Here is a 13,060-nt window from a genome sequence, read left to right as displayed (position 1 = left end):
ACGGACACTAGCTGTGTCCGTTTACATAATGTCCCATTCAAATGAGTGGAAATTTTAGTGTCCTTTAGTTTCCATTAACCACCATGTCCGATTTTTTAAGCAGACAGAAAATTCCTACATGTAGGATTACAGGACTTTAAGGACACACACGGACACTAAGGACTCGTTCACATCTGCGCCCGGTCTCCGTTCTGCAGGTTTCCATTTCCTGTCCGAAACTGGACAGGAGACAGAAACCTGCAGTCATGTTTCACACCCATTCATTTGAATGGGTTTGAAAAGTGTCCGGCCGTGAGCGCCAGTGAGCGTTTTATGCGAAACAGTTTTTTTTTTTTTAACTGGCACAGAGTCGGACATGCAGGACTTTGTGTCCGGTTTAAAAAAAAAAAACAAAGTTTCACTGCGGATAGCATAAAATGCTCACCGACCCTCATAGCAGGGCCCGGTCTGACAGGTTTCCGTCTTCTGCATGCAGAAGACAGAAACCTCAGAACGGAGATCGAACGCTGGTGTGAACCCAGTGTTAAGGACACAACATAATATCTCATTCAAATTAATAGAAATTGTAAACGGACACAGCTAGTGTCTGTAGCTAATGTCTGCGCAAGATTTTAGCAACGGACACTAGCTGTCGGATACCTATGGTAGTGTGAACCCAGCCTTATACTAGCTTTTATACAAACCTAGTAATGGGAGTAGGCTGCAGTTTTTGGGTTGTTTTTTTTTTTTTTAAATTGGGGCCTGGTGAATCAATTCCATAGTAAGGTAAATGAAGGAAGGTTTTGTAGTAAAATATAACTATTATTTATTAAAAAGGTTAACCTGTCAGGTTGATTTGGGACACTAAACCCCAGGTCTATAAGGACCTGTGTGTGGTTTAATGTCCAAAATCGCCCTGTTGTGAAGCCATGTCCGCAATTAAAAAAAAACAAACAAAAACAACCACATATACTTACCTACAGAGGAGTCCAATGACCCTCATCAGTCTCATCTCTGGTGCTCCTGACACCTGCACAGTTCTTCAGGGAAGCAGAGGTTAAAAAAAAAAAAAAAAAAAAAAAAAAAAAAAAAAAAAGCTTCATACTCTATACCCTGCCACTGTACTCCGTGCACCAGCGCAGTTCTTCACTTAAGCCAGATGAGCACTCCCAGCTTAACTGCACAAGTGCCAGAGATACAGGGTATGCACACTGAAGCCAATTTGGCTTCAGTAAAGAACTGTGCTGGCACGAGGAGTACAGCGGCAGGGCAAGTATAAAGCATTCTATATTTTTAGTGCAGGCATGGATGACTATTACAGGGCAATTTGGGACACTAAACCCCTGGTCCATAAGGGCTTGACAGATTCTCTTCAAGCCTACCAAGGGCACAATGGAGAAGGGAACACTATGATCAGTCTTAAGTATGTGCTTCTGTAATTTATGTGCAAGATTATTGATTCACTCTATATGACTTGTAAAATCTACAAGATCTTTACAAATTTTCTGATGGATAAAAAAATAAAAATAATTAACATATGGTACCTATAGGGGTTTCCAAGAGTTGAAACTTATGGGCTACCCCTAGGACAAGACATGAATATATCAGATCAATGGGTGAGCACCTCCACTGATCAGTTGCTAGCATCTGCTTTCAGCTCTGTACACTGCAGATCTGGCAGCCACAGCTACTTAAAGGATAGACCACAAATATCAACTCCCGGACAACTAAACTCTAAAGAAGAAAGTGATGGCCGAATCAGGCCTCTTAAGTGACAAATCTACAAGATGACATGAATAGTGCAAATCTTGGGTTTTCTCAGAAAGGCAATTGCAACAACATATTACAGCGTAAACTTCAGATTCACACAAGAGAACAAAGGCATTGGTCCACGTATCTTTCAAGATGTAAAATAAATGTTAAGTTTCTTATTTCTGACCAAATACAGCAAATGAAGGTGACAAATACAAGAATATTACAAGGTTATTTCTAGGTCATCTTTCCTTATAATGCTCTGCATACTACCAGACGACAACCAAGTCAGCAGAACTTACCCAGCTATATACTGGCACTACATTTAACAATGCATTGCATGTTCATCTGGATAGACTTCATTATACAGAACACTAGATGGATATAATGTAGCTTGAGGATGATGACGAATGACAAGAATTTCAGCTTTTTGAAATCTTAGTAACTACTGAAAGTTTCCCTTGTGTGACATCCGTTGTAAATGATTGTTAACATTTAGTGTTCAGAGATCTGGATAATAAAAAAGAGGGTCATAAGAAATAGTAAAAGAAATTGCACCCAACCCTGTATTCAATACTGGTAATTCCATGCTCAAGATTAAAACATTATTTTTAGCCTTAATTTTCTTAGCCAGATAAAGCATTTTTTTAATGGCGTAAATAGTCAAATACTTAATACGTGGCAAATAAAAATCCAAAACATAGAAAGGCCACTAAAACCATTGGAACTTATGTCTGCTCTTTGACAGGAAGATGCATACCGTATATACTCGAGTATAAGCCGAGGCCCCTAATTTTACTGACTTGAGTATAAGCCTGGGGCTTTTTCAGCACAAAAACTGTGCTGAAAAACTCGGCTTATACTCGAGTATATACGGTAAGTGCAGATCTCAAAACCCTGCATTAGTGCTAGAATTTACAGATAAAGGATCCAGTAGGGTTAAACTTGGGAGAGCCCTACACACATCAGACTGCTAGTTATTGCTGAGTGCTAGTGACTATCTAGGTGTATAAAACCATATCATTAGCTAAGAGAAGTACATACCAATGAGATTCATTGGCAAATTTCCTGACTGTGACTACTACAGTTTGCTTTTTTTTTTTTTTTTTTTTTTATTTAAAACATTGAAGATTCACAAAAAAAGGTTCAAACTCCATGATCTCAATTCTCCACCTTTTAACGTGTAAAAGGGTCATCAACATACAAAACCTTAAGCAAGCAGTGACACAGAAGACTCTTCTATAGCGACACATGCGGCTGTCAAGTTTCTTACAATTTGCTGTAACAACCATGTTGGACTGCCCTTTGTTCAGTTAGCTGTCCATAGCAGAAGGTTGTTTCGTGTATTGGAAACTTTATTTCGGTTATTTTTGCATTACAAAATCTCTTCAAAGGCCAGAGTGGTCCGAGAAATGACGTAGCCGTAGAAGTTGTATGTGACTGGCATATACTGGGCTATACCTCCCTGGAGTGCAATAATCAGATGTGTTCAAGTATTTTCCTGGGCTCCCTGAGATGGGACTGCTCCTTCCAGGAGTGGAAAATCCATTACCACCAGGGGAGTTGCAACTGAAAACATGAGACTGGCTCCTTACAGTCATAACTGCCGGGCTTGGCCAACTATAAAACAGGACAAAAAGTTTAGAGAGAAAGACACAACCAATACATGTTCTTATAATTGCAAAACCTTTTAGCATTGAAAGACATTACCTTTGGCGTTCTGTACTGGAGTAAAACAATGTAGATTTCATCCATTTGGAGATATTGGGATATTTCTGTACATCAATTTCCACATTTTCTACAGCAGATAGCACATCATTGTCTAACTTGGTTGGCGCTTTCCTAAAAATGACAATATGAAAATCATCAGAGGCAGATTTGAAGCCTTTCTAAAGCAGGTCACACACTTCAGATATCCAACAACTCTCTTGCTCAAATTTCCCTCCACATCTGAGTGCTGCATGTGCACTAAACTGGTAGAACGGAAAAAAAAAAAATGAAAAAAAAACAAAACACAGCAGCCCAACTCATCTGTCAGTGACTTATCACCCAGAGTATTAACTGATTAAGAAGTCAAAATCTATCAAACTGATCATCATCTTCGAGCTCAAAGCAATTTGCACCTGCAGCACCCTGGATGGGATTTAGGTTTCAATTATTTTTATTAAAATTTTCAGAAATTTTCAGTCAGCAGCAACCAACCCAAAAAAACTCAAACCCACCAGTACCATGAGCTCCAATGTCTGGCTCTGCTGTCCCTTTTGTGAAGTCGCTGCCAGAAGTCACTTACACAAGTCATCGGTTGCTTTCCTGTGGTCTTGTGCATCATTGTGGAAGCAGACAATCGACTGCTGAGGACAGGAAAGTTTTTTTTTTTTTTCTTTTTTAAATGTTTCACCTTGCTTGGCCTCCTCTGAGCGTTATCAAATTCCTGGGCAAACACTTTAACCAATTGCAGAAGTTAAACTGCTTCAGAGTGATATCTTAGAATGGAACACAAAAAACAATGGTCATTGGAAAAACCTCTTCCAATAACTTCACTTTTTGTTGGATTCTATGATAAGCTATCACTCTGCAGCAGACCAAGCAATTAAAGGAATTTGAGTTAAACTCTACTACATCTGTATGTTAGTGATACAAGATGAAACCGTATACCACCTCAAAAATTATGTTATAAACAGTCTCCACTACCGAAAAAGGTTACAGTATTAATAGATAATGTCGAGGGCAGGTATGCCACCTGCTGTTTCATATGCAATTTGTGCCCAAAGTGCTGTACTCCCAGCCATACACAGGAAAGTTTTTCCTCATGAGTGACCCAAACAGAATATAAATACGAGAGATTCAGCTTTTGGACCTCAGCAGTCAACATAAGCGATCAATGGTGATCAACGTTGTGATGCTTTTTGAGATTGATTATCACGTTGCTAAGAAATGGAGCACCTATTAGTACCTCAAGTATTTAATAGGCGGTAAGGAATACATAATATCACTTCCTACTAGAAAAACTTACCATATAAAAGACTGTGTCCTCTAATGAAATATAGACAGTAGCAAATAAGGGGGTTGTGAAGAGGCAGTGTCCCCTTCAAATAGTGGATCTAGAGCAGGGGTGGGCAATTAATTTTCCCATGGGGCCGTATAAAAAAATTGAAACTATGCTAGAGGGCCGCGCCATGGCAAATTTAGCTCCACCCACTTCTACATTGACTCCGCCATTCCCAATCATCTTTCCATGTGCCCCCACACAGTATAATCCTCCTACAGTCACCCATACATTATATGCCCCCACATTGTAATGTTCCCTTCCAACTGCCCCACAGTATTAAGTCCCTCTCCTGGTCCCCAGTATAAACTAGGGGAAACTAGAGGGGACATGAAACTGGAGCAGCTGGAGGGGGACATTAAACAGTGGGGGTAGTTGGAGAGGGGCAATAAATTGACAGCTGGAGCGGGACATGAAACTGGGCGCAACTAGAGGGGGACATTAAAATCGGGAAGCTGGAAGCAGACATTAAACCGTAGGGGTAGCTGGAGGGTGACATTAAACTAGGGGCAACTAGAGGCAGACAGGTCCCCCTCCAGCTTCCTCCACGGTTTAATGTCCCCCCAGTCTAAGTGCCCTCTTCATCTACCCCCAGTTTCATGTCCCTCCCTCCATTTTACCCTCAGTTTCATATCCCCCTTTATTTTCCCCCATTTCATGTCCCCCCCCCCCCCTCCATCTCTCCCCCAGTTTCATGTCCCCCCCCCCCCCCCTCCATCTGCCATCTCTGCCCTAGTATAACATTCCCCTTCCATTTCTGCCCCTAGGTTGCTAAGACACACACATACAGATAGACAGACACATATACACACACACACACACACACACACACACATATAGACAGACACATAGACAGACACTCATATAGACAGACACACATACAGACACATATAGACAGGCACACATATAGACAGACACACATACAGACACATATAGACGGGCACACATATAGACAGACACACATACAGACACATATAGACAGGCACACATATAGACAGGCACACATATAGACAGGCACACATATAGACAGACACACATATAGACAGACACACATATAGACAGACACATATATAGACAGGCACACATATAGACACATATAGACAGGCACACATATAGACAGACACACATACAGACACATATAGACACACACATATAGACAGACACACATATAGACAGGCACACATATAGACAGACACACATATAGACAGACACACATACAGACACATATAGACAAACACACATATAGACAGGCACACATATAGACACATATAGACACATATAGACAGGCACACATATAGACAGACACACATACAGACACATATAGACACACACACATATAGACAGACACACATACAGACACATATAGACAGACACACATATAGACAGGCACACATATAGACAGACACACATACAGACACACACACATATAGACAGACACACATACAGACACATATAGACAGGCACACATAGACAGGCACACATATAGACAGACACACATATACACATATAGACAGGCACACATATAGACAGACACACATACAGACAGGCACACATACAGACAGGCACACATATAGACAGGCACACATACAGACACATATAGACAGGCACACATATAGACAGACACACATACAGACACATATAGACAGGCACACATATAGACAGACACACAGACAGGCACACATACAGACACATATAGACAGACACACATACAGACACACACACATATAGACAGACACATACAGACACATATAGACAGGCACACAGACAGACACACATACAGACAGACACACATAGACAGACACACATATACACATATAGACAGGCACACATATAGACAGACACACATACAGACACATATAGACAGGCACACATATAGACAGACACACATATAGACAGACACACATACAGACACATATAGACAGGCACACATATAGACAGGCACACATATAGACAGACACACATATAGACACGCACACATAGACAGACACACATACAGACACATATAGACAGGCACACACATAGACAGGCACACACATAGACAGACACACATAGACAGGCACACAGACACGCACACATAGACACGCACACATAGACACGCACACATAGACACGCACACATAGACACGCACACATAGACAGGCACACATATAGACAGGCACACATATAGACAGGCACACATATAGACAGGCACACATATAGACAGGCACACATATAGACAGGCACACATATAGACAGGCACACATATAGACAGGCACACATATAGACAGGCACACATATAGACAGGCACACATATAGACAGGCACACATATAGACAGGCACACATATAGACAGGCACACATATAGACAGGCACACATATAGACAGGCACACATATAGACAGGCACACATATAGACAGGCACACATATAGACAGGCACACATACAGACACATATAGACAGGCACACATAGACAGGCACACATATAGACAGGCACACATATAGACAGGCACACATATAGACAGGCACACATATAGACAGGCACACATATAGACAGGCACACATATAGACAGGCACACATATAGACAGGCACACATATAGACAGGCACACATATAGACAGGCACACATATAGACAGGCACACATATAGACAGGCACACATATAGACAGGCACACATATAGACAGGCACACATATAGACAGGCACACATATAGACAGGCACACATATAGACAGGCACACATATAGACAGGCACACATATAGACAGGCACACATACAGACACATATAGACAGGCACACATATAGACAGACACACATATAGACACGCACACATACAGACACATATAGACACGCACACATATAGACAGACACATATAGACACACACACATACAGACACGTATAGACAGGCACACGTATAGACAGGCACACATATAGACAGGCACACATATAGACAGGCACACATATAGACAGGCACACATATAGACAGGCACACATATAGACAGGCACACATAGACAGGCACACATAGACAGGCACACATATAGACAGGCACACATATAGACAGGCACACATATAGACAGGCACACATATAGACAGGCACACATATAGACAGGCACACATATAGACAGGCACACATATAGACAGGCACACATATAGACAGGCACACATATAGACAGGCACACATATAGACAGGCACACATAGACAGGCACACATATAGACAGGCACACATATAGACAGGCACACATATAGACAGGCACACATATAGACACGCACACATACAGACACATATAGACACGCACACATATAGACAGACACATATAGACACACACACATACAGACACGTATAGACAGGCACACGTATAGACAGGCACACATATAGACAGGCACACATATAGACAGGCACACATATAGACAGGCACACATAGACAGGCACACATAGACAGGCACACATAGACAGGCACACATAGACAGGCACACATAGACAGGCACACATAGACAGGCACACATAGACAGGCACACATATAGACAGGCACACATATAGACAGGCACACATATAGACAGGCACACATATAGACAGGCACACATATAGACAGGCACACATATAGACAGGCACACATATAGACAGGCACACATATAGACAGGCACACATATAGACAGGCACACATAGACAGGCACACATAGACAGGCACACATAGACAGGCACACATATAGACAGGCACACATATAGACAGGCACACATATAGACACGCACACATACAGACACATATAGACACGCACACATATAGACAGACACATATAGACACACACACATACAGACACGTATAGACAGGCACACGTATAGACAGGCACACGTATAGACAGGCACACGTATAGACAGGCACACACACTCTCCCCCCCCCCTAGAGGATAGGTCATCAATAAAAATTAACTGCTCAACCCCTTTAAAGTTCCTCTACAGACACCTAGGCATGTTAACCTGGGGGTTGTCCATTAAAAATTAAAGTACAACCGACTCAGGGTTACAGATTTAGCATTACTAAATGTTAGACCAGATTGCAAGTCAAAGATGTTCACGGTTTAAAGGCTGCAAGCCATGTGGCTGGGCTGCAGAGAAATTTGAAAATAAGCCACAGCAAAAACAAAGGAGAATGTTTCAAGTTTCACGATGGACATTTTTAAGCGCTTTTGCAGTGTGGTCTTCGCCTGGGTTCACAAGCTGCAGTGTGCCATGTTGTATACATACTTTTATGATCGCAATATAAAAAGAGTAATACAAAACACGATAAAAGTCTGAAAATCTACATGCAATCTTGACGTCCCCGAAGAAATTGAAACTCAACAAAAACATCATATGTTGCCATTTTCTGCTGCACGTGAATGGTTTATACTTATACTATGGCTACAGGTATAGGCACATGACTTGTGTTTAGTTACCATAGGATTTTGTATGTCCCCTTCAAGTGAGTATTATTGTATTGTCTGCTCATTGAATGACTCCTAGCTCTGGCTGTGTTTATATGACATTAGGCTTGTGGAAAGTCATATTTATTTACAGGCACTTTAACTAATTTCTAATTCATTCTTCATATATCCCAGCTGGTAGTCTGTTCTGTGACCTTGAAAATCCATATACTCCTATTTATAACTTGTTTTCTTATTCTATTTGGGGAGCTAACTTATTTATCCATGTATTGTTGCTTAGTATCTAATTTTGTGTGTATTATCATATTAACTATTTATATACCTGAATAATTATTCACACAAACTTTATCTATTCTGTTTACTGGTGCCATTTGCCCTGCTGAATGAATTTTAATATATGGTCTGTTTCTGATTTTGGGCCATTTACTTTAAAAGTTATGGTGTTTGCTCTGTGTGTATTGGAACAAAAAAAACCCTCAAAAAAGGCTAAAAAAGGAATGAAAAATATATAGGAAATTTTTATACTTCTTCGTTCTGCTCAATCCACTCGTGGCCTTGGCCCAAAAACCACATCAAACTCTGCAACAAAAAAACCCCTGAGTTTCCATAATGTGGGGCTTTAGCCTTAAGCATGTGGTGCTCATTCAAACTCACCTGTGACAAGTAACAGGTGTGGGCAATATAAAAGTCACACCTGTGTGTGCCACAATATGCATGGAGAACAGAAAGAGAAGAGAACTAAGACTTGAGAACCAAAATTATGGAACATAATAACAATCTCAAAGTTACAAGTCTCCAGAGATCTTTACATTCCATTGTCCACAGTGCGCAACATAATCAAGACGTTTACAATCCATGGCACTATAGCTAATCTCCCTGGATGGAAGAGGAAAACTGATAAAAGGTTGCAATGCAGGATAGTCTGGCTGGAAAATAAGTAGCCAAAGAAACTTGAGCTGTTCTGCAGGCTCAGGGTGCATCAGTGTCGAACTAGCCACCGATATTTGAATGAAATGACACACTATGGCAGGAGAGCCAGGAGGACCCCACTGCTGACACAGACATTAAGAAAAAAAATGGAAAAAAAAAAAAAAAAAAGCACTAGACTGCAGTTAGCCAAAATACTTCTGGAAAAACATCTGACTCCCGTACATTTTGGCAATCTATCTCTCAAATTATTATTGCAAACGTGCTCCCGTAATTGTACGCTGTAGACAGACTAGACACACTTACGTTTTAACATTTATCCAGACATCGCACAACATTTGATGGATTTGGCACAAATTCCAACACCAATGGCAGTGCATGAGTGGTGCCATTTTAGGTAGGATTGCCATCCCCTGGAATGAGTCCCAGGGGCAGAAATAAGTTGCAAGAAGAAAAAGAGGTTTTTACTCCAGCATGCCAAATAAAAATTAACTTTTAGTTCAAAAAAAGATTAAAAAGTTAAGTTGTTCCATTGTTGTTGAGCTTCACATTATGCCGCTCTAGCAGAAATTAGTTACCATGACAGGTAGGATCATAACGAAGGCTCCCAGACTTGTCATTACATTCTTCAATTATAGGCTGCCTAACACAGCCTGTAATAGAAAAATATGTTTTTTACAATACATTGCAGTGTATTTCATTAGTGATCAGTCCCTCTGAGGATCCCACAAGAAGGTTGCACAAATAAGATTTCTTTCTAATTCCACCCCATTCTGAATTATTTTCCAGCTTCCGCTGGGTTCACTCCAGCGCCTGAACTCAGTTTTGCAGAGACCGGCCGTGAGCGGGTCTTGAATGAATGGGCTTGAAACATGCCGGTAGGTTTCCGTCTCCTGCCCCTGTTTTGTGCAGGAAACGGAAACCTGCAGTACAGAGTATGGGCGCAGATGTGAATGAGCCCTTCCTGGTACATTGCAATGTTACCATTTAATATTCCGTACAAAGTACAATTTGTCCCACAAAAAAATAAGCCCTATATGGGCTTTTGAAAGTTATGACTTTTGGAAGGAGAGAGTAGAAAATTGAAAAATGGCTGCAACAGAAAGAGGTAAAAGAAAACCAAAAACACAAAAAAACAAACAAACAAGCTTCTAGATAAATCTCCCCCACTGTAAATTTGAAAAGTGATACAATTAATGGATAAGAACATTACTTGTTGAAGGTACTAATTGTTTGTGCACACACAGAGTATACATACCCAAGAAGAAACAGAAACCTATTACTTTGGTGTTTAGATGGAGTTTTCATAAGCAGTTGCTGGCTGTGAGAACCAGAATAGGAATTTGATGAGGACGGTTCATTGTTGATCACAGGAAAAAAAAGTTGGTCCTGCTGGCTGGAACTGGGCAAAAGTTTATCAATCTGCATCAACCCAGAAGATTTTGTCCTTGTTGTAGGGCTGTTAGAGCAGAGATCTACAGGATCATCAGAAACACTCATTTCACTTAATTTCTGTGACATCGGACACTCATTTTTTGACGGAGATTCTTCATTACCAGCTTGGTCTTCCTCACTTAATGTAAGTTTATCAAACTCTGCCATGAGATTGGATACTGGAGATAGCACGGCCTCCTCCAAACACTGCTGACGTCGTCGTTCTCCAGGAAGAATTATTTCGTTATGTAATGGACTGCAATAGGCCCGCTTTGAGCCATCATTGCGGCAACTGCTTTGCAGAGGTGTTGAATCCATGATGCACTCTGGTAGTGTAATGGTCTCAGAAGTCAACGATGGGCTATTTTTCAGAGCTGCATTCTGACGGTTTTTTATTTCCTCCAGACTCATATCGTCTTCATCATCTAAAAATGCTCCAACAGAAACAGAGTTGCAGATTTTTTTGCTTTTTCCTGCAAAGAAAGAATAATGAATTAATTAATTGTAAGTATCCTGAAGTTCATTCCAATTCTTAAATTCTGAAAGCATGTTTGGTGCTAAGGCCACATGCTGCAGAGATGTTGTAGAAAACTGCCATAAGGAAAAAAAAAAAAAAAGAAAAAGCAGCATTGAAATGATTCGTTGCCTGGCCTACACGAAATGTTTTCCTCTCTCCCATGATGAAAATGGATGTTTTTAAGAATGTTTTGTGAATGAAGCCCTTGTTTTATACAAGTCCTGGTGAATGCCCCCATCTTTTTCACTTTTTGTATTTCTGGTATATATTTGTTCTAAGGGAGAAGCGCACCGCCTATTTTCAGAAAAAGATTTGGCTTTAGGGTCTCCTAGTTGCTGTCTCAATGTTATATGCCAACGTGACATAGGCCAGACAGTGTAGCAGTGCCACCTTCTTCTTGTTCTATTGCTTTTGGTTATCTACTGCTACATACATTGACTGTTTCTTCTGGTTGGCTCTAACACGTGGTTGTCTTGGGTCCTCCAGGGATTTTTTTTAGTGGTTCTAGTACATGTGCTTTAATTTCATGCATTAAAAGTTATGTTTATCCATATAATCATTTGGACTTAATATTATTGATTGGGATAATTATTATTTTGAATATTTCTAATTTGTTTCTATTGTATTTGTCTTATTCCATGTTTATATTCCCAGCAAGTTTCAATAGTAGAGTTTAAATGGCCAACAATGTAATCCAATGAGCTTCAAAAATGGTTACCACAAAATACTTGTTTTGTACCACCTGGAGCTGGTATCAGCAAGAGGAGAAAATACACATTTCCCCCTATCCCCAGTCCCATTTAATATGAACATCAGATCCATCGCCAAAAGTAGCCAATTCATTAATAGTTCAATTGACTGTGCTCTCTGTCCAATGAAATTAAGATATTGTTGGCGTAAAGAGAAATAAATTCTTCCCCTCAACTACTGTATGTGGAATCATAATGTGAGGTTCCGATAAGACCATCAGTGGCTCAATAGCCAAAGCAAACAGAAGGCGGGACAGGTGACA

At 40.6% G+C, this 13,060-nt stretch overlaps 1 protein-coding gene across 4 annotated transcripts in view; it reads right to left on the bottom strand.

Moving 5' to 3' along the window:
• Positions 1-1,059: 1,059 nt before the first annotated feature.
• Positions 1,060-13,060, bottom strand: part of ANKLE2 (ankyrin repeat and LEM domain containing 2) — an 82,613-nt gene continuing 70,612 nt past the window's right edge. For 2 of the 4 annotated variants that reach the window (XM_075275195.1, XM_075275216.1), the window contains 3 exons: positions 11,356-12,004; positions 3,442-3,573; positions 2,613-3,351 (listed from right to left, as the gene is read on the bottom strand). In XM_075275195.1, the coding sequence (XP_075131296.1) occupies positions 3,120-3,351; positions 3,442-3,573; positions 11,356-12,004 (1,013 nt within the window). In that variant the 3' untranslated portion in view covers positions 2,613-3,119. Of the gene's footprint in view, positions 2,242-2,612; positions 3,352-3,441; positions 3,574-11,355; positions 12,005-13,060 lie in introns of those variants that run through there. The other 2 variants (XR_012716134.1, XM_075275206.1) reach the window with 2 other exon arrangements.

This window comes from Leptodactylus fuscus, chromosome 1, assembly GCF_031893055.1.
Source record: "Leptodactylus fuscus isolate aLepFus1 chromosome 1, aLepFus1.hap2, whole genome shotgun sequence".
Lineage (NCBI taxonomy): Eukaryota > Metazoa > Chordata > Amphibia > Anura > Leptodactylidae > Leptodactylus > Leptodactylus fuscus.
The sequence above is the reverse complement of the archived record's forward strand: the minus strand, read 5'-3'. Positions and strand labels throughout refer to the sequence as shown.